This window comes from Oncorhynchus kisutch, linkage group LG3 (assembly GCF_002021735.2).
Source record: "Oncorhynchus kisutch isolate 150728-3 linkage group LG3, Okis_V2, whole genome shotgun sequence".
Classification (NCBI taxonomy): Eukaryota; Metazoa; Chordata; class Actinopteri; order Salmoniformes; family Salmonidae; genus Oncorhynchus; species Oncorhynchus kisutch.
In genome coordinates, this window is record NC_034176.2 from 14212232 (window position 1) to 14237146 (window position 24915).

Here is a 24915-nt window from a genome sequence, read left to right on the forward strand (position 1 = left end):
ATATAGGGGAAGATGCCAGAGCTAAGGATGATGTTTAAGAGTTTAAGAATAGCCAATTGGAATTTGTGGTCTGTATGTTTTATCATTTCATTGAGGATACCTTCAACACCACAGGCCTTTTTGGGTTGGAGGGTTTGTTTTTTATCCTGTAGTTCATTCAATGTAATTGGAGAATCCAGTGTATTCTGGTCGTCTTTAATAGTTGATTCTAAGATTTGTATTTAATCATGTTTTTGCTGTTTGTTCTTTGTTATAGGGCCAAACAGATTGGAGAAGTGGTTGAACCATACAGCACCATTTTGGATAGATAACTCTTTGTGTTGTTGTTTGTTTAGTGTTTACAATTGTCCCAGAAGTGGTTTGAGTCTATGGATTCTTCAATTACATTGAGCTGATTTCTGACATGCTGTTCCTTCTTTTTCCGTAGTGTATTTATGTATTGGTTTAGTGATTCACCGTAGTGAAGGTGTTGGCTCAGGTTTTCTGGGTCTCTATGTAGTTGGTTGGATAGGTTTCTCAATTTCTTTCTTTGGTTTTTGCATTCTTCATCAAACCATTTGTCATTGTTGTTAATTTTCTTCGGTTTTCTGTTTCACATGTTTTTTATTTAATAGGGAAGCTGAGAGGTCAAATATACTGTTTAGGGTTTTTACTGTCAAGTTTACACCTTCACTATTGCAGTGGAATGTTTTTTTTCCAGGAAGTTGTCTAAATGGGAATATGTACTTTCCTTTCATCTATAGCATTTCTTAATATTATTCAGTTCCTTTGGCTATGATGCCTCATGATTGAGTATTGCTCTGTTCAAGTAGAATGTGATTTTGCATTGATCTGATAAGGGTGTCAGTGGGCTGACTGTGAACATGCAGACTCTGGGTTTAGGTCATTGATAAAGTAGTATACAGTAGTACTGCTAAGAGATGAGCTATAGGTGTACCTACCAAAGGAGTCCCCTCGAAGCCTACCATTGACTATACACATACCCAGCGTGCGACAGAGCTGCAGGAGTTGTGACCCGCTTTGTTGGTTATGTTGTTGTGCCTAAGGGGGTATATGGGGGAGGGAATGCTGTCACCTCCAGTTAGGTGTTTGTACCTCTGTGTGCTGAGGGTGTCAGGTTCTTGTCCAGTTCTGGTATTTAGGTCACCATAGACTAGTACCTTGTGTGGAGAAGGATGGAGGATGGAGAAGCTGTCTTCATTAAAGTATGGGGATTCTAGATGATATAGGTAGCACACAGGAGGACATTTTTCTCTGTTGAGATCATTTCCTTTTGAATTTCTAGCCAAATGTAACATGTTCCTGTTTTGATTAATTGAATAGTGTGAGTTAGGTCTGCTCTATACCAAATTAGCATACACCGAGTCCTTTCCCTGTTTAGTTTGGGCTTTGACACCTCTCACTTCACAACTCAGTGCTAATTGAGGTTGCAGTCAGATATGATCTGTCCAAGCAAGCTTAGTAGCCTTAACTTAGCATTCAGTCCTTATAAAGTAAAATATCATTGTGATGTATATATCTTCTTGACTTTGAAAGTACTCACACAGTACTCAAACAGTTCTAGGTTGTTTTCAGCTTTCTGTTGTTTGTTTGCCAGAGCATTTGCTGTATATCTTGAAAATAAAAATATTTGGTAGTAGGGATCCTTCCAGGCAATCTTGTCCAAAATCAGGTTGTAGGTTTGGAGTTTTGATATGGAGCGAAGGTTATGTAGCCTAGTGGTTAGACCGTTGGGCCAGTAACCGATAGGTTGGTGGATCCAATCCCTGAGCTGACAAGGTAAAAATCTGGCAGTTAACACACTATTCCTAGGCCGTCATTGTAAATAAGAACTGCTTCTTAAATGATTTGCCGAGTTAAATAAAGGTTACAAATAACAAATGTTGTGGAGGGTAGTATCCTGTATATGTCCTCTCCGGAAAATCCAAGTTCATCTAACTCTACATCTATCTTTATGTAAAAACAAGCTGAAAAATGCGGAAGCTCATCTCTCTCTCTAGCTCTATCCCTCTCTCTTCTTTCCCTGTCTCACCTCTCTCTGTCTCTCTCCCTCCCACACTCTCTCTCATCTCTGGGTATGTGCTGCACTGCGATCCTTAATGGCAGCCTAATGATCACCTCAGGTGTTACCCTCAGAAGCTGGCCCAAGGATAATTCGCTTGTATAGTATTGGACTCTCCTCCCTCCGCTTTCTCCCTCCCACTCACCTTAACTCTATCGTTCTCTCTGCTTCCCTCCTCCTCTCTCTGCTTCTCTCTTCCTCCCTCCCTCCCTGCCTCTCTCTCTGCCCCTCTCTCTTCCTCCCTCCCTGCCTTTCTCTCTGCCCCCCTCTCCCTCGCTCTTCCTCCCTCCCTGCCTCTCTCTCTTCCTCCCTGCCTCCCTCCCTGCCTCCCTTCTCTCCATCTCTCTCTGCCTCCCCCTCTGCTTCTCTGCCTCCTCCTCCCCTCCGGCCTCCGACTCTCCCCCTTTCCGCCTGCCCCTCTCTCTCTCTCTCTCTCCCTGCCTCTTTGCCTACCCTTCTCTCTGCCTTCCCCTCTCTCCACCCCCCCTCTCTCTGCCTCCCACTTTCCCCTTTGCCTCCCACTTTCCCCCTTTCTGCCTCCCCCTCTGCCTCTCTCTCTCTCCCCCTCTGCCTCTCTCTCTCTCTCTCCCCCTCTGCCTCTCTCTCTCTCTCCCCCTCTGCCTCTCTCTCTCTCTCTCCCTCTCTGCCTCTCTCTCTCTCCCCCTCTGCCTCCCTCCCTTCCTCCTCCCTGCCTCCTTCACTCCCTGCCTCTCCTCCAGCCGTGCTGTGGGGTTTGAGGAGTGATGAGAAGTGATAAATCAAGAGAGACAGCTGCTATTTTGCTCCTCTTAACTTCCAAACAAAACAGCCGTGACTGATAGGGGTGTGAGGGCTCGCCGTTGCATTCGCACGCCCTGGTGCCAGCTAACGGGAAAACAGTGTAGAGGCCTACTATTCCCTCTCTGTATGTATGTGTGTTTAACCTCTCTGCCCACGGAACCCGCTAGCGGGCTGAAATTCCACAGCATGCGGTGGTCGCTACATAAATAGTCATATTAAACATTCATGAAAATACAAGTGTCTCACATGTATCGAAAGCCTAGAATCTTGCTAATCAAACTGCGTTGTCAGATTAAAAAAATTTGCTGCGAAAGAATACGATGTGATTATCTGAGCATAGAGCCCCATAAAAAACAACAATTTTAACCAGCACAGGCGTAACATAATCACAAACTGCATTAAAATAAATTGTTTACCTTTGACGATCTTCGTCTGTTTGCAATTCCAATGCTCATTGTTACACAATGAATGATCTTTTGTTTGATAAAATCAGTTTTTATAGCCTAACACGAAACATTGAACCGCTTGTGTTGTGAATTCCGTCTCATTCCATTTGACGACACATTCCAGGTAAATAACTCACACAGAACGTGACTTCTCCAGTCATGTTTGGTTTCACTGCAATCAACTGGTTTGTTTGTAACACAATCAAACCTGATGGGCCATTTCGCGGGACGTATTGACTGAAAGAAACCGATTTGAAGACAACAAGTCATGACATCATTGTGCACCAATGTTTTTTCCGCTGTTTCGTTGATTGACTGTCTTTTAACCCAATGACCACTCATCGTCTTGAAATCTAGCTGGGTAGATAGCCAATGAGCTGAGCTAAACGGCAATAGGTCATGTTTATGTGTTGCAAGACCAACCCATGTAGTAAGCTCCAGCGTAAAGTGAGTCATTCGCTATTGAAGTTATATAGCGCAAGGAGAAACACATATTACGCACTGCATTGTTTGGTAAATGCAGAGATTCAGCTGTTTATATATCAATCATTATGGTGACTAAGTCAGGGAAAGCTAAATCTAAGTCTAGATATACAGATGTACACACAATTTTAGAATAAATTGATTGGGAAAGTCAGACAGAGATTGCTGTAGGACGATTCATTTAGCGATTGTGGAGGATATAACGAGAGAGGACATCGTTTTGGACTGGTAAGTTCTTATCATGCTAATGCCCTTGTTTGAAATTAATAATATAAAATATTATTTGTGATTTTTAAAAATGTATTTTAGAAGCAATATATAAACATGTAATGTCATGAAATGTGAGATGCGTGTGTCTGCCGCCCCACCCCAACCCACATGAAATAGCCTATTTGAGGCTGTTGAGGGAAGGGCAGGCCCACAACAATGGCCAAAGTGAAATGGAGACAGTAGATACAGCTTGTCTGTCATAATATAATAGAGACAGTAGATCTAGCAGGTCTATAATAATATATTCAACCTTATGTTCCCTGTACTCTATATATATATATATATATATCTGTTTATTATACCTGTTGATACAGGGCTCATATGTGAAACTATTCTAACTGAACATTTTCTTTCACAGTGACACTGACTCCGAATGGGAGTCTTATCCGGTGTCCTGTGTGAATTTACGTATGCTCTCTCTAATTCTCTCTTTCTCTCGGAGGACCTGAGCCCTAGGACCATGTGTCAGGACTACCTGGCATGATGACTCCTTGCTGTACCCAGTCCACCTGGCCTTGCTGCTGTTCCAGTTTCAACTGTTCTGCCTGCGGCTATGGAACCCTAAACTGTTCATTTTTACTCTTGATGTGCTGTCCTGTTGCACCCTCTACAACCACTGTGATCTCCACCCGGCACAGCCAGAAGAGGACTGGCCACCCCTCATAGCCTGGTTCCTCTCTAGGTTTCTTCCTAGGTTTTTGCCTTTCCAGGGAGTTTTTCCTAGCCACCGTGCTTCTACACCTGCATTGCTTGCTGTTTGGGGTTTTAGGCTGGGGCTATATAAATTGATTTGATTTGATAGAGGACTGAGGGTCTTCCAAATATTGAAAGCGTGTAAATAGTTACATGTTATTTTGTAAATGTATATACAGTGGGGCAAAAAAAGTATTTAGTCAGCCACCAATTGTGCAAGTACTCCCACTTAAAAAGATAAGAGAGGCCAGTAATTTTCATCATAGGTACACTTCAACTATGACAGACAAAATTAGAAAAAAAATCCAGAAAATCACATTGTAGGATTTTTTATGAATTTATTTGCAAATTATGGTGGAAAACAAGTATTTTCAGCAAGAGAGAGAGAGGAGGGAGGAGAGAGGGAGGGAGAGTGACAGACAGCAAGAGAGAGAGAGAGAGAGAGAGAGAGAGGGAGAGTGACAGACAGCAAGAGAGAGGGAGAGTGACAGACAGCAAGAGAGAGGGAGGGAGAGTGACAGACAGCAAGAGAGAGGAGAGAGGGAGGGAGAGTGACAGACAGCAAGAGAGAGGAGAGAGGGATCTGGAGTGACAGACAGCAAGAGAGAGGAGCGAGGGAGGGAAAGTGACAGACAGCAAGAGAGAGGAGAGAGGGAGGGAGAGTGACAGACAGCAAGAGAGAGGAGAGAGGGAGGGAGAGTGACAGACAGCAAGATAGAGGAGAGAGGGAGGGAGAGTGACAGACAGCAAGAGAGAGGAGAGAGAGGGAGGGAGAGACACACAGAGAGAGAGGAGAGTGAGACACAGAGAGAGGAGAATGAGAGGAAGAGACACAGAGAGAGTGAGAGGAGAGGGAAAGACACAGACACACACACAGAGAGAGTGAGAGGAGAGAGAGACACACACAGAGAGAGAGGAGAGTGAGAGAGGGACACACACAGACAGAGAGAGAGGAGAGTGAGAGAGGGACACACACAGACATAGAGAGAGAAAGAAAGAGCGAGACATCTTCATAATAGACCCATCTGGCTGTGCCTAGGTTCATTAGAATAGAGTGTGTGTGTCACCCCACATATGCAGTGAGGGGAGAAAAATAATAATTTATTAACGGCTTAATACAATTCCACCTGGGCCTCATGCCAGTCACATATCAGGGGGAACTATCACTTACAGCAACAATTACACTTTCACTGTGCTCTACAGGGCCCAATTCACCCTGATCCTACACACACTCACCACACACAGACCACACACACACAGTCTTGTACAAATAACCTTATATGGACACACAATTCAATCCCATTCAAAATGTTCCCTAACCCTGTACTCTTACCATTACACTAAACTTAACCCTAAAACTAACGCTAGCGCCTAACCCTAAAGATAATTCTAACCCTAACACTAATTCTAACCTTAACCCCCAATAAATATTATTTGACCTTGTGGAGACTAACAAAACCTACCCAGTTGGTCAAATTATATTTCAACATTTTTGTTTGTTTACTATTCTTGTGGGAACCATAGTTAAACACGTTAACACACACACACACACACACACACACACCTTAAAAGGTCATCCTGGATCACACACACAAACAGCCTATGAAGTTGACACAACTAATCATTCCAGTGTTTTTCTTTATTTCAATATTTTCTAGATTGAAAAAAACGAATTGAATCATGTAGTAAACCAAAAAGTGTTCAAAGAAAAAAAAATATATATATATTTGAGATTCTTCAAAGTAGCCACCCTTGCCTCGATGGCAGCTTTGCAAACTCTTGGCATTAGGTAGTTTACCTGGAATGCATTTCAATTAACAGGTGTGCCTTGCAACAAAAAAAGTGTAATTTCTTTCCTTCTTAATGCGTTTGAGCCAATCAGTTGTGTTGTGACAATATAGGGGTGGTACACAGAATATGATCAAATTGCTGCGTCTTTGTGAGATGCAGAGTAGGTGAATGGATGACCTCTGCATGTGTGGTTCCCACTGTGAATCATGGAGGAGGTGGTGTGATGGTGCTTTGTTGGTGACACTGTCTGTGATTTATTTAGAATTCAAGGCACACTTAACCAGTATGGCTGGTTTGTGCTTAGTGGGACTATCATTTGTTTATCAACAGGACAATGACCCAACACACATCCAGGCTGTCTAAGGGCTATTTGACCAAGAAGGAGAGTGATGGAGTGCCGCATCCGATGAACTGGCCTCCAAAATCACCCGACCTCAACCCAATTGAGATGGTTTGGGATGAGTTGGACCGCAGAGTGAAGGAAAAGTAGCCAACAAGTGCTCAGTATATGTGGAGACTCCAGCAAGACTGTTGGAAAAGCATTCCACATGAAGCTGGTTGAGAGAATGGCAAAGCTGTCATCAAGGCAAAGGGTGGCTACTTTGAAGAATCTAAAATCTTAAATATATTGTGATTTGTTTAACACTTTTTTGGTTACTACATGATTCCATATGTGTTATATCATAGTTTTGATGTCTTCACTGTTATTATACAACATAGAAAATAGTCTAAATAAAATGTTAAAAACTTGAATGAGCAGTTGTCTCCAAACCCTATGACTGGTACTGTATTGCACACACACTCTGAAATAGACAGCCACAGCTCCAAGTGGTACTAGATAGCGTTCAATTTGTGTGTCTGTCTGAGAGTGTGTAGCGGGCTAGGCTATTTCCACGCAGCCACTAAAGACAATTGTGGGACATATTAACACGGGGAGAATGTGGATCGGCTGACTGAGCACCCACCATGTTATTTAATCCTCCTGACTGTGAGCACCTCCCTACCAACCTGTTACTGTCTCCAGCCACACCACTGCTCAGGTAGGAGCCCTCAGAGAGACACATCCACAGGGATCCACACAATAGCAATGTTTTTCAACAAACAGCTCCTTAAATTAGTGGTTTAGTGGGCTAGTATTCACAAGTTTTCAAACAATTCAATATGCTAATTCACCACAAACTGAGACATTAAACAAACAGTTTCCAGAGCATGTAGAATACAGTGAAGCATTTTGTGCTCCTTGGAAAGATCTTCGTATTGAGCTGTAAAAATAGATAAATAAACAAGAATAAGAATTATAATCTGGGCCCACAATGCAATGCCCCTGCATTCAACCGCAGCTGCAGATCTTTCCTCTACGCGGCCATCAAGACATTCTCCACATCGTCTTCCCATTCAGACAAGGCTGAAGTGCAAATTGGACATCTGGTATTGTGATGTCTCTCACAATGCGGACGTCATTTTCCCTAGCACTGCACTTGCACAGCTAGCTCTGCTCTGTAAACTGGCAGGTCCATGGAAGGGATGGAGGGATAGAGACAGAGAGAGTGAGAGAGCGAGCTGATGGTATCCCCCACCTACGCAGGGTGGGTGGGCGCTCTCCCACCCCCACACTCCTAGCACCAGGGACAATCAGAGAAGGACACCGCATCTCCTTTCCCCTCTCTCCGCACAATGCATTGTGGGGTTCAGGAAGGCCATTGTTGTGAACGAGGGCTCTCAGCAGCAGGGGCTTTCTCTGCGCTCACCCCTAAACCTTGACCTGCTCTTCATAGCCCAAAAGACTCAGGGAGAGCATGTGCAATAGCCATTAAAACCCTGAATGTATAAGAGAATACAGAAATATCTTTAGACAAGAAAGACCCCCTCATTTTCAATGATGGAAAATGATTATGTCCAAAAGACAGAACTAGACCATAGCTAACCAGCCCAGACCCAGTCCCAGTCCATAGGAATATAGCGTCCTATTACCCTGATTCATTTCATAGGGCCTAACTACTATTAACTCCTATTAAATCAAGTCACATGGTATTTGTCACATGCGCAGAATACAACAGAATACAACCTTACCGTGAAATGCTTACTTACGAGCCCTGAACCAACAATTCAGAGTTTATTTAAAAAAGTAAGTAAGAAAAATGTGCTAAATAAACTAAAGAAAAAATAGTAACACAACAAAATAACGAGACAAAATACAAGGGGTACCGGTACAGAGTCAATGTGTGGGTCTACAGGTTAGTCGAGGTAATGGAGGTAATATGTCCATGAAGGCTAGAGATAAAAGGGACTATGCACAGATAATAAACAGTGTGTCTGTCATCGCCTGGCCCTGTGAATTAACCTGGCCTCAAGACAGATGGATGGACAGACACAGAGACAGAGACAGACAGGAGTCCAAGCCAACTTTAGCCACACCCCTCTCTCGTTATGTCTCGTTATCACAGCTAGCGCCACAAGTGACATAGCCTATTGCATGTTCGAATGAGATGTTGTTTTTAATAACCACCAAATCTCATTAGCATGCTGGCTCCTTGATGAGCGTTCCTTCTCTAAACGTCTGGGCCTGAGTCTGATGTCTGCGTTCAAGAAGTTCAAACGCCTCTGTTCTGCACTACTAAATGTTTACTTCCAGCGTTTCAGATGCTGGATACCTCTGTCAGCTACAGACAGGGAGGACTACACATAGGGCTAGTTCTCTAAGGACGTACCTGGATTACAAGTGAAAAACACACAGGTAATCCCATCAAAGAGTCCATCTTTCTCTTTGAACTTCAAAGAATGAGCGGAAAAATTAAAAGCAAAATAGCGGGGATGCAATTTAACAAAACATTACAACAAATGTAAACATTGGCATGTGATTAGCCTGTGTATACTGCATGGGTTGAGACTGAGGGTTTATCGCAATATGCATTCTACTGTCCTCAGAGCATGCACATTCTACCGTCCTCAGAGCATGCACATTCTACCGTCCTCAGAGCATGCACATTCTACCGTCCTCAGAGCATGCACATTCTACCGTCCTCAGAGCATGCACATTCTACCGTCCTCAGAGCATGCACATTCTACCGTCCTCAGAGCATGCACATTCTACCGTCCTCAGAGCATGCACATTATACCGTCCTCAGAGCATGCACATTCTACCGTCCTCAGAGCATGCACATTCTACCGTCCTCAGAGCATGCTCTTCTACCGTCCTCAGAGCATGCTCTTCTACCGTCCTCAGAGCATGCACATTCTACCGTCCTCAGAGCATGCACATTCTACCGTCCTCAGAGCATGCTCTTCTACCGTCCTCAGAGCATGCACATTCTACCGTCCTCAGAGCATGCACATTCTACCGTCCTCAGAGCATGCTCTTCTACCGTCCTCAGAGCATGCACATTCTACCGTCCTCAGAGCATGCACATTCTACCGTCCTCAGAGCATGCACATTCTACCGTCCTCAGAGCATGCACATTCTACCGTCCTCGGAGCATGCACATTCTACCGTCCTCGGAGCATGCACATTCTACCGTCCTCGGAGCATGCTCTTCTACCGTCCTCGGAGCATGCACATTCTACCGTCCTCGGAGCATGCACATTCTACCGTCCTCGGAGCATGCACATTCTACCGTCCTCGGAGCATGCACATTCTACCGTCCTCGGAGCATGCACATTCTACCGTCCTCAGAGCATGCACATTCTACCGTCCTCAGAGCATGCACATTCTACCGTCCTCAGAGCATGCACATTCTACCGTCCTCAGAGCATGCACATTCTACCGTCCTCAGAGCATGCACATTCTACCGTCCTCAGAGCATGCACATTCTACCGTCCTCAGAGCATGCACATTCTACCGTCCTCAGAGCATGCACATTCTACCGTCCTCAGAGCATGCACATTCTACCGTCCTCAGAGCATGCACATTCTACCGTCCTCAGAGCATGCACATTCTACCGTCCTCAGAGCATGCACATTCTACCGTCCTCAGAGCATGCACATTCTACCGTCCTCAGAGCATGCACATTGGAGCACGGGAGGGTCGGGTTATGAGTCCAAATCAAAGTATGTAAAACAGCACGGAGGGCACTTCTCAGATACATACTCCATTCCTACATATTTTGATGCATGCATACAGTTGAAGTGGGAAGTTTACATACACTTTAGCCAAATACATTTAAAATCAGTTTCACAATTCCTGACATTTAATCCTCGTGAAAATGTCCTGTTTTAGGTCAGTTAGAATCACCACTTTATTTTAAGAATGTGAAATGTCAGAATAAAAGTAGAGAGAATGATTTATTTCAGCTTTTATTTCTTTCATCACATTCCCAGTCGGTCAGAAGTTTACATACACTCAATTAGTATTTGGTAGGGTTTCCTTTAAATTGTTTAACTTGGGTCAAACATTTTGGGGAGAATTTCACAAGCTTCCCACAATAAGTTGGGTTAATTTTGGCCCATTCCTCTTGACAGAGCTGGTGTAACTGAGTCAGGTTTGTAGGCCTCCTTGCTCTCAAATGCTTTTTCAGTTCTACCCACACATTTTCTATAGGATTGAGGGCTCTGTGATGGCCACCCCAATACCTTGACTTTCTTGTCCTTAAGCCATTTTGCCACAACTTTGGTATGCTTGGGGTCATTGTCCATTTGGAAGACCCATTTGCGACCAAGCTTTCAGTCAAACTTCCTGACTGATATCTTGAGATGTTGCTTCAATATATCCACATAATTGTCCCTCCTCATGATGCCATGTATTTTGTGAAGTGCACCAGTCCCTCCTGTAGCAAAGCACACCCACAACATGATGCTGCCACCATCGTGCTTCACGGTTGGGATGGTGTTCTTCAGCTTGCAAGCCTCCCCCTTTTTTCTCTAAACATAACGATGGTCATTATGGCCAAACAGTTCAATTTTTGTTTCATCAGACCAGAGGACATTTCTCCAAACATACAATCTTTGTCCACATGTGCAGTTAAAAACCACAGTCTGGCTTTTATATGGCGGTTTGGGAGCAGTGGCTTCGTCGTTGCTGAGCAGCCTTTCAGGTTATGTTGTTATAGGACTCATTTTACTGTGGATATAGATACTTTTGTACCCGTTTCCTTCAGCATCTTCACAAGGTCCTTTTGCTGTTCTTCTGGGATTGATTTGCACTTTTCGCACCAAAGTACGTTCATATCTAGGAGACAGAATGTGTCTCCTTCTTGAGCGGTATGATGGTTGCGTGGTCCCATGGTGTTTATACTTGCATACTATTGTTTGAACAGATGAACGTGGTATCTTCAGGCATTTGGAAATTGCTCCCAAGGATGAACCAGACTTGCAGAGATATACAATTATTTTTCTGAGGTATTGGCTGATTTCTTTTGATTTTCCCATGATGTCAAGCAAAGAGACACTGAGTTTGAAGAAAGGCCTTGAAATACATCCACAGGTACACCTCCAATTGACTCAAATTATGTCAATTAGCCTATCAGAAGCTTCCAAAGCCATGAAATCATTTTCTGGAATTTTCCAAGTTGTTTAAAGGCACCCCCCACCCCTCAACTTAGTGCATGTAAACTTCTGACCCACTGGAATTGTGATACAGTGAATTATAAGTGAAATAATCTTTCTGTAAACAGTTGTTGAAAAAATTACTTGTGTCATGCACAAAGTAAATGTCTTAACCGACTTGCCAAAACTCTAGTTTGTTAACAAGAAATTTGTGGAGTGTTTGAAAAACGAGTTTTAATGACTCAAACCTAAGTGAATGTAAACTTCTGACTTCAACTGTAGATGCAAGCTTCAACAGAAAGTATGCACAGAAATATGACATAACCACGTAATAAACGGCAGAAACTATCTTGTAATCAATGGTGGACATTATTTCAGCTGAAGCGAGAGAAAATGTAAGGGTCTTTTGAGCGTGAAGGTATAAACAACCGGAATGCTGAGCCAGTTATAAATCAGGGCAAACCAATCCTGATCACGCACAACACACACACAGAGAGACAGAGATCCACCCCTCCCTGTCAAGGAAAGATCCAACCCCCCTGCCAAGGATGGATCCACCACCCCCTGCCAAGGAAGGATCCACCACTCTCTGCCAAGGAAGGATCCACCCCCCCTGCCAAGGAAGGATCCATCACTCTCTGCCAAGGAAGGATCCACCACCCCCTACCAAGGAAGTATCCACCACCCCCTGCCAAGGAAGGATCCACCACTCTCTGCCAAGGAAGGATCCACCACTCTCTGCCAAGGAAGGATCCACCCCCCCTGCCAAGGAAGGATCCACCACTCTCTGCCAAGGAAGGATCCACCACCCCCTACCAAGGAAGTATCCACCACCCCCTGCCAAGGAAGGATCCACCACTCTCTGCCAAGGAAGGATCCACCACTCCCTGCCAAGGAGGGATCCACCACCCCCTGCCAAGGAAGGATCCACCACTCTCTGCCAAGGAAGGATCCACCACTCCCTGCCAAGGAAGGATCCACCACTCTCTGCCAAGGAAGGATCCACCACCCCCTGCCAAGGAAGGATCCACCACTCTCTGCCAAGGAAGGATCCACTGCTCTCTGCCAAGGATGGATCCACCACTCTCTGCCAAGGATGGATCCACCACTCCCTGCCAAGGAAGGATCCACCACCCCCTGCCAAGGAAGGATCCACCACTCTCTGCCAAGGAAGGATCCACCACCCCCTGCCAAGGAAGGATCCACCACCCCCTGCCAAGGAAGGATCCACCACTCCCTGCCAAGGAAGGATCCACCACCCCCTGCCAAGGAAGGATCCACCACTCCCTGCCAAGGAGGGATCCACCACTCCCTGCCAAGGAAGGATCCACCACCCCCTGCCAAGGAAGGATCCACCACTCCCTGCCAAGGAGGGATCCACCACCCCCTAACAAGGAAGGATCCACCACCCCCTGCCAAGGAAGGATCCACCACCCCCTGCCAAGGAAGGATCCACCACCCCCTGCCAAGGAAGGATCCACCACCCCCTTCCATGCGCCATGCCCACAAACACACTTTACTCTCAGGAGATGTACCAGACAGAGACAAATACATGATGCACTGACCCTTTAGAAGACAAACCCAAGGAATAAAAAGTGTATGCACATGTGTTCAACTTCCTCTCTGAATCCAATTAAAGAGTTGGGGAGCAGAGAGGCATCAAAATCATCATCAGTTTCCCATAGCAATACCCTGTCAGAGAGAGTTTCAATTTCCTCAATCAGGGATAAATTCCTTCCCTATTTTGTCTTGTTTAAATTAACTGAATTTGCTATAGTAAAGCAGAACAGCACCATATCAGTACAAAAGGTAAAGGAATAGTACTGCAGTAGTACTAACAACAAGAGAACATAGGCCAACACTGGAGATTGATAGACAGAGTTAGAGGGGGGTGAATGGGGGTGAAGAGGGGGAGCAGCAACAATAAGTACCTCTCCCAACGCCTCGTAACGTTTCTGATTCCACCTGTGGAGATCCTCTCGGGCGTTGAACACAAACGCCTCCCCTGTCGTGGTGTGCCTTAACTGGCCCTCTGATAGGCAGACAGACAGAGAAAGGGAGCGAGATGAACAAAGAGAGAGGCAGACACAGGGAGACAGACAGTGAGACAGACAGTGAAACAGAGGGAGGGAGAGAGACATCGTGTTAATCTAGTCCTACTCATTGGGACTGAATGAAAACCCTCTCCAGAGGGTGTAGTAGAGAAACTTCTGTCAGTACCTCAAATCTTTTTGTTCCAGGTCAGGGGTTAATCTGGCAAACTACTGAAACATAATTTATAAATTGAAAAATCTTCAAAGAATATAACAGGTTTCCAATTCATGGGTTGAATATCAATTAATCAATCACGATATCCATTAAAACAGAATTGACCCCATCAAGTTTTTGCATTTAGCTGAGGCTGGAACAAGGGTTTGAAATTATAACTTTGGTCCAAATCTTCGGCTCCCCAAAGAAAGAGAAAACTGAACGCCGCTGTTCAAACTGACTACCGCTTAATTAAGACAGGAAAGATAATGACGGTGTGAGGAGAAAGCAGCAGCAGGAGGAGAAAAATGCAGTGCTTGTTAGGTTTCTACCTCCGTATGGGCATGCTGAAGTAGTTCCGCCTGTCAGAAGAAGCAAACTAGCTTTGCCCTTCAGTTCAGACGAAGGCCTTGCTTTTCTGCACCTCTCTCCCTTCATGCAATTAAAGAGTTTGGCTGCCATTTCCCCCATCTGGCAGGTACAAGGCCCGCGGATGTGGAGCCCTCTTCCAGTCACGACTCCAACGGCCTTCTGGGACGTCTGGCAGCCGAGGCCCAGACAGCTGGTGTGGCGTTAACTCGCTCTCCCTCCCTCTCTTTCCTCCCTTCTCTCTCTCCCAGTTTCTCACCCTGGCCTCATCACAACCATCCGTAGCCCTATCCACCTGAGAGCTGAGAGGGGGCGTTGGGTGTCAGCCGGACCACCACAACTGTTCCTCACGCTGCCTTGGAGGCTGGGCTTTGGGTGGCAGCCAATCAACCATCACTCTCACTGACCCTGGTCACTCACCCCACCCACCACCACCACTCTGCCTAGCCAGTGGGGAGCGACAGGGTGCCATATGTGTGTGTCAGGGTACAACATTAGGAAATACACTACAGCCATAGTGTTATTCATTGTTTCCATGGGAGAACTTTTAACACCTGTGGTTATTACAGCCCATGTTCAATTGACAATAACACAACAAGCACAGAACAAGGTGATGAGGGAGAGCAATTCAAGACTACAAGCATTATTTTCAAACTACATAACAAGAATCACTGTATCTGATAAATGCCTCAAAATAGTGCTTAAAAATGAGGACATCTATCATTCTGTTGACACTGTAACAAAACCATCTATCATTCTGTTTGACACTAACAAAACCATCTATCATTCTGTTGACACTGTAACAAAACCATCTATTTTCTGTTGACACTGTAACAACCATCTATTATTCTGTTGACACTGTAACAAAACCATCTATCATTCTGTTGACACTAACAAAACCATCTATCATTCTGTTGACACTAACAACTATCTATCATTCTGTTAACACTAACTACAATCTATCATTCTGTTAACACTAACTACAATCTATCATTCTGTTGACACTGTAACAACTATCTATCATTCTGTTGACACTAACAACTATCTATCATTCTGTTGACACTAACAACTATCTATCATTCTGTTGACACTGTAACAACTATCTATCATTCTGTTGACACTGTAACAACTATCTATCATTCTGTTGACACTAACAACTATCTATCATTCTGTTGACACTAACAACCATCTATCATTCTGTTGACACTGTAACAAAACCATCTATCATTCTTTTGACACTGTAACAACCATCTATTATTCTGTTGACACTGTAACCATCTATCATTCTGTTGACACTGTAACAACTATCTATCATTCTGTTGAGACTAACAACTATCTATCATTCTGTTGACACTAACAACCATCTATCATTCTGTTGACACTGTAACAAAACCATCTATCATTCTTTTGACACTGTAACAAAACCATCTATTATTCTGTTGACACTGTAACCATCTATCATTCTGTTGACACTGTAACAACCATCTATTACTCTGTTGACACTGTAACAACTATCTATCATTCTGTTGACACTGTAACAACCATCTATTATTCTGTTGACACTGTAACAAAACCATCTATCATTCTGTTGACACTGTAACAACCATTTATTATTGTGTTGACACTAACAAAACCATCTATCATTCTGATGACACTAACAAAACCATCTATCATTATGTTGACACTAACAACCACCTATCATTCTGTTGACACTGTAACAACTATCTATCATTCTGTTGACACTAACAACTATCTATCATTCTGTTGACACTAACAACTATCTATCATTCTGTTGACACGAACAACTATCTATCATTCTGTTGACACTAACAACTATCTATCATTCTGTTGACACTGTAACAACTATCTATCATTCTGTTGACACTAACAACTATCTATCATTCTGTTGACACTGTAACAACTATCTATCATTCTGTTGACACTGTAACAACCATCTATTATTCTGTTGACACTAACAAAACCATCTATCATTCTGTTGACACTGTAACAAAACCATCTATCAATCTGTTGATACTAACAAAACCATCTATCAATCTGTTGACACTAACAAAACCATCTATCAATCTGTTGACACTGTAACAAAACCATCTATCATTCTCATGACACTAACAAAACCATCTATCATTCTGTTGACACTAACAAAACCATCTATCATTCTGTTGATACTAACAAAACCATCTATCAATCTGCTGACACTAACAAAACCATCTATCATTCTTTTGACACTAACAAAACTATCTATCATTCTGTTGACACTGTAACAACCATCTATCATTCTGTTGACACTAACAACCATCTATCATTCTGTTGACACTAACAAAACCATCTATCATTCTGTTGACACTGTAACAACCATCTATCATTCTGTTGACATTAACAACCATCTATCATTCTGTTGACACTAACAAAACCATCTATCAATCTATTGACACTGTAACAACCATCTATCATTCTGTTGACACTGTAACAACTATCTATCATTCTGTTGACACTGGAACAAAACCATCTATCATTCTGTTGACACTGTAACAAAACCATCTATCAATCTGTTGACACTAACAAAACCATCTATCATTCTGTTGACACTAACAACCATCTATTATTCTGTTGACACTGTAACAACCATCTATTATTCTGTTGACACTGTAACAAAACCATCTATCATTCTGTTGACACTGTAACAACCATCTATTATTCTGTTGACACTGTAACAAAACCATCTATCATTCTGATGACACTAACAAAACCATCTATCATTCTGTTGACACTAACAAAACCATCTATCATTCTGTTGACACTCTAACAACCATCTATCAATCTGTTGACACTAACAAAACCATCTATCAATCTGTTGACACTAACAAAACCATCTATCATTCTGTTGACACTGTAACAAAACCATCTATCATTCTTTTGACACTAACAAAACTATCTATCATTCTGTTGACACTAACAACCATCTATCATTCTGTTGACACTAACAACCATCTATCATTCTGTTGACATTAACAACCATCTATCATTCTGTTGACATTAACAACCATCTATCATTCTGTTGACACTAACAAAACCATCTATCAATCTATTGACACTGTAACAACCATCTATCATTCTGTTGACACTGTAACAACTATCTATCATTCTGTTGACACTGGAACAAAACCATCTATCATTCTGTTGACACTGTAACAAAACCATCTATCATTCTGTTGACACTGTAACAACCATCTATTATTCTGTTGACACTGTAACAAAACCATCTATCATTCTGTTGACACTGTAACAACCATCTATCATTCTGTTGACACTAACAAAACCATCTATCATTCTGTTGACACTGTAACAACCATCTATCATTCTGTTGACATTAACAACCATCTATCATTCTGTTGACACTAACAAAACCATCTATCAATCTATTGACACTGTAACAACCATCTATCATTCTGTTGACACTGTAACAACTATCTATCATTCTGTTGACACTGGAACAAAACCATCTATCATTCTGTTGACACTGTAACAAAACCATCTATCAATCTGTTGACACAAACAAAACCATCTATCATTCTGTTGACACTAACAACCATCTATTATTCTGTTGACACTGTAACAACCATCTATTATTCTCATGACACTAACAAAACCATCTATCATTCTGTTGACACTAACAAAACCATCTATCATTCTGTTGATACTAACAAAACCATCTATCAATCTGCTGACACTAACAAAACCATCTATCATTCTTTTGACACTAACAAAACTATCTATCATTCTGTTGACACTGTAACAACCATCTATCATTCTGTTGACACTAACAACCATCTATCATTCTGTTGACACTAACAAAACCATCTATCATTCTGTTGACACTGTAACAACCATCTATTATTCTGTTGACACTGTAACAAAACCATCTATCATTCTGTTGACACTGTAACAACCATCTATTATTCTGTTGACACTGTAACAAAACCATCTATCAATCTGTTGATACTAACAAAACCATCTATCATTCTGTTGACACTGTAACAAAACCATCTATCAATCTGTTGATACTAACAAAACCATCTATCAATCTGTTGACACTAACAAAACCATCTATCAATCTGTTGACACTGTAACAAAACCATCTATCATTCTCATGACACTAACAAAACCATCTATCATTCTGTTGACACTAACAAAACCATCTATCATTCTGTTGATACTAACAAAACCATCTATCAATCTGTTGACACTAACAACCATCTATCATTCTGTTGACACTAACAAAACCATCTATCATTCTGTTGACACTGTAACAACCATCTATCATTCTGTTGACATTAACAACCATCTATCATTCTGTTGACACTAACAAAACCATCTATCAATCTATTGACACTGTAACAACCATCTATCATTCTGTTGACACTGTAACAACTATCTATCATTCTGTTGACACTGGAACAAAACCATCTATCATTCTGTTGACACTGTAACAAAACCATCTATCATTCTGTTGACACTGTAACAACCATCTATTATTCTGTTGACACTGTAACAAAACCATCTATCATTCTGTTGACACTGTAACAACCATCTATTATTCTGTTGACACTAACAAAACCATCTATCATTCTGTTGACACTGTAACAAAACCATCTATCAATCTGTTGATACTAGCAAAACCATCAATCAATCTGTTGACACTAACAAAACCATCTATCAATCTGTTGACACTGTAACAAAACCATCTATCATTCTGATGACACTAACAAAACCATCCATCATTCTGTTGACACTAACAAAACCATTTATCATTCTGTTGATACTAACAAAACCATCTATCAATCTGTTGACACTAACAACCATCTATCATTCTGTTGACACTAACAAAACCATCTATCATTCTGTTGACACTGTAACAACCATCTATCATTCTGTTGACACTGTAACAACTATCTATCATTCTGTTGACATTAACAACCATCTATCATTCTGTTGACACTAACAAAACCATCTATCAATCTATTGACACTGTAACAACCATCTATCATTCTGTTGACACTGTAACAACTATCTATCATTCTGTTGACACTGGAACAAAACCATCTATCATTCTGTTGACACTGTAACAAAACCATCTATCAATCTGTTGACACTAACAAAACCATCTATCATTCTGTTGACACTAACAACCATCTATTATTCTGTTGACACTGTAACAACCATCTATTATTCTGTTGACACTGTAACAAAACCATCTATCATTCTGTTGACACTGTAACAACCATCTATTATTCTGTTGACACTAACAAAACCATCTATCATTCTGTTGACACTGTAACAAAACCATCTATCAATCTGTTGATACTAACAAAACCATCTATCAATCTGTTGACACTAACAAAACCATCTATCAATCTGTTGACACTGTAACAAAACCATCTATCATTCTCATGACACTAACAAAACCATCTATCATTCTGTTGACACTAACAAAACCATCTATCATTCTGTTGATACTAACAAAACCATCTATCAATCTGCTGACACTAACAAAACCATCTATCATTCTTTTGACACTAACAAAACTATCTATCATTTTGTTGACACTGTAACAACCATCTATCATTCTGTTGACACTAACAACCATCTATCATTCTGTTGACACTAACAAAACCATCTATCATTCTGTTGACACTGTAACAACCATCTATCATTCTGTTGACATTAACAACCATCTATCATTCTGTTGACATTAACAACCATCTATCATTCTGTTGACACTAACAAAACCATCTATCAATCTATTGACACTGTAACAACCATCTATCATTCTGTTGACACTGTAACAACTATCTATCATTCTGTTGACACTGGAACAAAACCATCTATCATTCTGTTGACACTGTAACAAAACCATCTATCAATCTGTTGACACTAACAAAACCATCTATCATTCTGTTGACACTAACAACCATCTATTATTCTGTTGACACTGTAACAACCATCTATTATTCTGTTGACACTGTAACAAAACCATCTATCATTCTGTTGACACTGTAACAACCATCTATTATTCTGTTGACACTGTAACAAAACCATCTATCATTCTGTTGACACTGTAACAACCATCTATTATTCTGTTGACACTAACAAAACCATCTATCATTCTGTTGACACTGTAACAAAACCATCTATCAATCTGTTGATACTAACAAAACCATCTATCAATCTGTTGACACTAACAAAACCATCTATCAATCTGTTGACACTGTAACAAAACCATCTATCATTCTGATGACACTAACAAAACCATCTATCATTCTGTTGACACTAACAAAACCATCTATCATTCTGTTGACACTGTAACAACCATCTATTATTCTGTTGACACTAACAAAACCATCTATCATTCTGTTGACACTGTAACAAAACCATCTATCAATCTGTTGATACTAGCAAAACCATCAATCAATCTGTTGACACTAACAAAACCATCTATCAATCTGTTGATACTAACAAAACCATCTATCAATCTGTTGACACTAACAAAACCATCTATCAATCTATTGACACTGTAACAACCATCTATCATTCTGTTGACACTGTAACAACTATCTATCATTCTGTTGACACTGGAACAAAACCATCTATCATTCTGTTGACACTGTAACAAAACCATCTATCAATCTGTTGACACTAACAAAACCATCTATCATTCTGTTGACACTAACAACCATCTATTATTCTGTTGACACTGTAACAACCATCTATTATTCTGTTGACACTGTAACAAAACCATCTATCATTCTGTTGACACTGTAACAACCATCTATTATTCTGTTGACACTGTAACAAAACCATCTATCATTCTGTTGACACTGTAACAACCATCTATTATTCTGTTGACACTAACAAAACCATCTATCATTCTGTTGACACTGTAACAAAACCATCTATCAATCTGTTGATACTAACAAAACCATCTATCAATCTGTTGACACTAACAAAACCATCTATCAATCTGTTGACACTGTAACAAAACCATCTATCATTCTGATGACACTAACAAAACCATCTATCATTCTGTTGACACTAACAAAACCATCTATCATTCTGTTGATACTAACAAAACCATCTATCATTATGTTGATACTAACAAAACCATCTATCAATCTGCTGACACTAACAAAACCATCTATCATTCTGTTGACACTAACAACTATCTATCATTCTGTTGACACTGTAACAACCATCTATCATTCTGTTGACACTAACAACTATCTATCATTCTGATGACACTGTAACAACTATCTATCATTCTGTTGACACTGTAACAACCATCTATCATTCTGTTGACACTGTAACAACCATATATCATTCTGTTGACACTGTAACAACTATCTATCATTCTGTTGACACTGTAACAACAATCTATCATTCTATTGACACTAACAACAATCTATCATTCTATTGACACTGTAACAACAATCTATCATTCTGTTGACACTGTAACAACAATCTATCATTCTGGTGACACTAACAAAACTATCTATCATTATGTTGACACTGTAACAACCATCTATCATTCTGTTGACACTAACAACTATCTATCATTCTATTGATACTAACAACCATCTATCATTCTGTTGACACTGTAACAACTATCTATCATTCTGTTGACAGTAACAACTATCTAACATTCTGTTCACACTGTAACAACTATCTATCATTCTGTTGACACTAACAACTATCTATCATTCTGTTCACACTGTAACAACTATCTATCACTCTGTTAACACTAACAACTATCTATCATTCTGTTCACACTGTAACAACTATCTATCATTCTGTTGATACTGAACAACAATCTATCATTCTGTTGACACTGTAACAACAATCTATCGTTCTGTTGACACTGTAACAACAATCTATCATTCTGTTGACACTGTAACAACTATCTATCAATCTGTTGACACTAACAAAACCATCTATCATTCTGTTGACACTAACAACTATCATTCTGTTGACACTAACAAAACCATATATCATTCTGTTGACACTCTAACAACCATCTATCATTCTGTTGACACTAACACAACCATCTACCAATCTGTTGACACTAACAAAACCATCTATCAATCTGTTGACACTAACAAAACCATCTATCATTCTGTTGACACTGTAACAAAACCATCTATCATTCTGATGACACTAACAAAACTATCTATCATTCTGTTGACACTGTAACAACCATCTATCATTCTGTTGACACTAACAACCATCTATCATTCTGTTGACACTAACAAAACCATCTATCATTCTGTTGACACTGTAACAACCATCTATCATTCTGTTGACATTAACAACCATCTATCATTCTGTTGACACTAACAAAACCATCTATCAATCTATTGACACTGTAACAACCATCTATCATTCTGTTGACACTGTAACAACTATCTATCATTCTGTTGACACTGGAACAAAACCATCTATCATTCTGTTGACACTGTAACAAAACCATCTATCAATCTGTTGACACAAACAAAACCATCTATCATTCTGTTGACACTAACAACCATCTATTATTCTGTTGACACTGTAACAACCATCTATTATTCTGTTGACACTGTAACAAAACCATCTATCATTCTGTTGACACTGTAACAACCATCTATTATTCTGTTGACACTGTAACAAAACCATCTATCATTCTGTTGACACTGTAACAACCATCTATTATTCTGTTGACACTAACAAAACCATCTATCATTCTGTTGACACTGTAACAAAACCATCTATCAATCTGTTGATACTAACAAAACCATCTATCAATCTGTTGACACTAACAAAACCATCTATCAATCTGTTGACACTGTAACAAAACCATCTATCATTCTGATGACACTAACAAAACCATCTATCATTCTGTTGATACTAACAAAACCATCTATCAATCTGTTGACACTAACAAAACCATCTATCATTCTGTTGACACTGTAACAACTATCTATCATTCTGTTGACACTATAACAACTATCTACCATTCTGTTGACACTGTAACAACTATCTATCATTCTGTTGACACTAACAACTATCTATCATTCTGTTAACACTAACAACTATCTATCATTCTGTTGACACTGTATCAAAACCATCTATTATTCTGTTGACACTAACAACTATCTATCATTCTGTTAACACTAACAACTATCTATCATTCTGTTGACACTGTAACAACCATCTATCGTTCTGTTGACACTGTAACAACTATCTATCATTCTGATGACACTGTAACAACTATCTATCATTCTGTTGACACTGTAACAACCATCTATCATTCTGTTGACACTGTAACAACCATCTATCATTCTGTTGACACTGTAACAACCATCTATCATTCTGTTGACACTGTAACAACTATCTATCATTCTGTTGACACTGTAACAAAACCATCTATCAATCTGTTGACACTAACAAAACCATCTATCATTCTGTTGACACTAACAACCATCTATTATTCTGTTGACACTGTAACAAAACCATCTATCATTCTGTTGACACTGTAACAACCATCTATTATTCTGTTGACACTGTAACAAAACCATCTATCATTCTGTTGACACTGTAACAACCATCTATTATTCTGTTGACACTAACAAAACCATCTATCATTCTGTTGACACTGTAACAAAACCATCTATCAATCTGTTGATACTAACAAAACCATCTATCAATCTGTTGACACTAACAAAACCATCTATCAATCTGTTGACACTGTAACAAAACCATCTATCATTCTGATGACACTAACAAAACCATCTATCATTCTGTTAACACTAACAACTATCTATCATTCTGTTGACACTGTATCAAAACCATCTATCATTCTGTTGACACTAACAACTATCTATCATTCTGTTAACACTAACAACTATCTATCATTCTGTTGACACTGTAACAACCATCTATCATTCTGTTGACACTGTAACAACTATCTATCATTCTGATGACACTGTAACAACTATCTATCATTCTGTTGACACTGTAACAACCATCTATCATTCTGTTGACACTGTAACAACCATCTATCATTCTGTTGACACTGTAACAACTATCTATCATTCTGTTGACACTGTAACAACAATCTATCATTCTATTGACACTAACAACAATCTATCATTCTATTGACACTGTAACAACAATCTATCATTCTGTTGACACTGTAACAACCATCTATCATTCTGTTGACACTGTAACAACTATCTATCATTCTGT

At 40.5% G+C, this 24915-nt stretch overlaps 1 protein-coding gene across 1 annotated transcript in view; it reads right to left on the reverse strand.

The window, feature by feature from the left end:
• Nucleotides 1–24915, reverse strand: part of LOC109872521 (cotranscriptional regulator FAM172A homolog) — a 363856-nt gene that overhangs the window by 332426 nt on the left and 6515 nt on the right. Inside the window, exon 4 of the mRNA XM_031817675.1 lies at nt 13935–14035. Coding sequence (XP_031673535.1) covers nt 13935–14035 — 101 coding nt within the window. The remainder of the gene's footprint in view (nt 1–13934; nt 14036–24915) is intronic.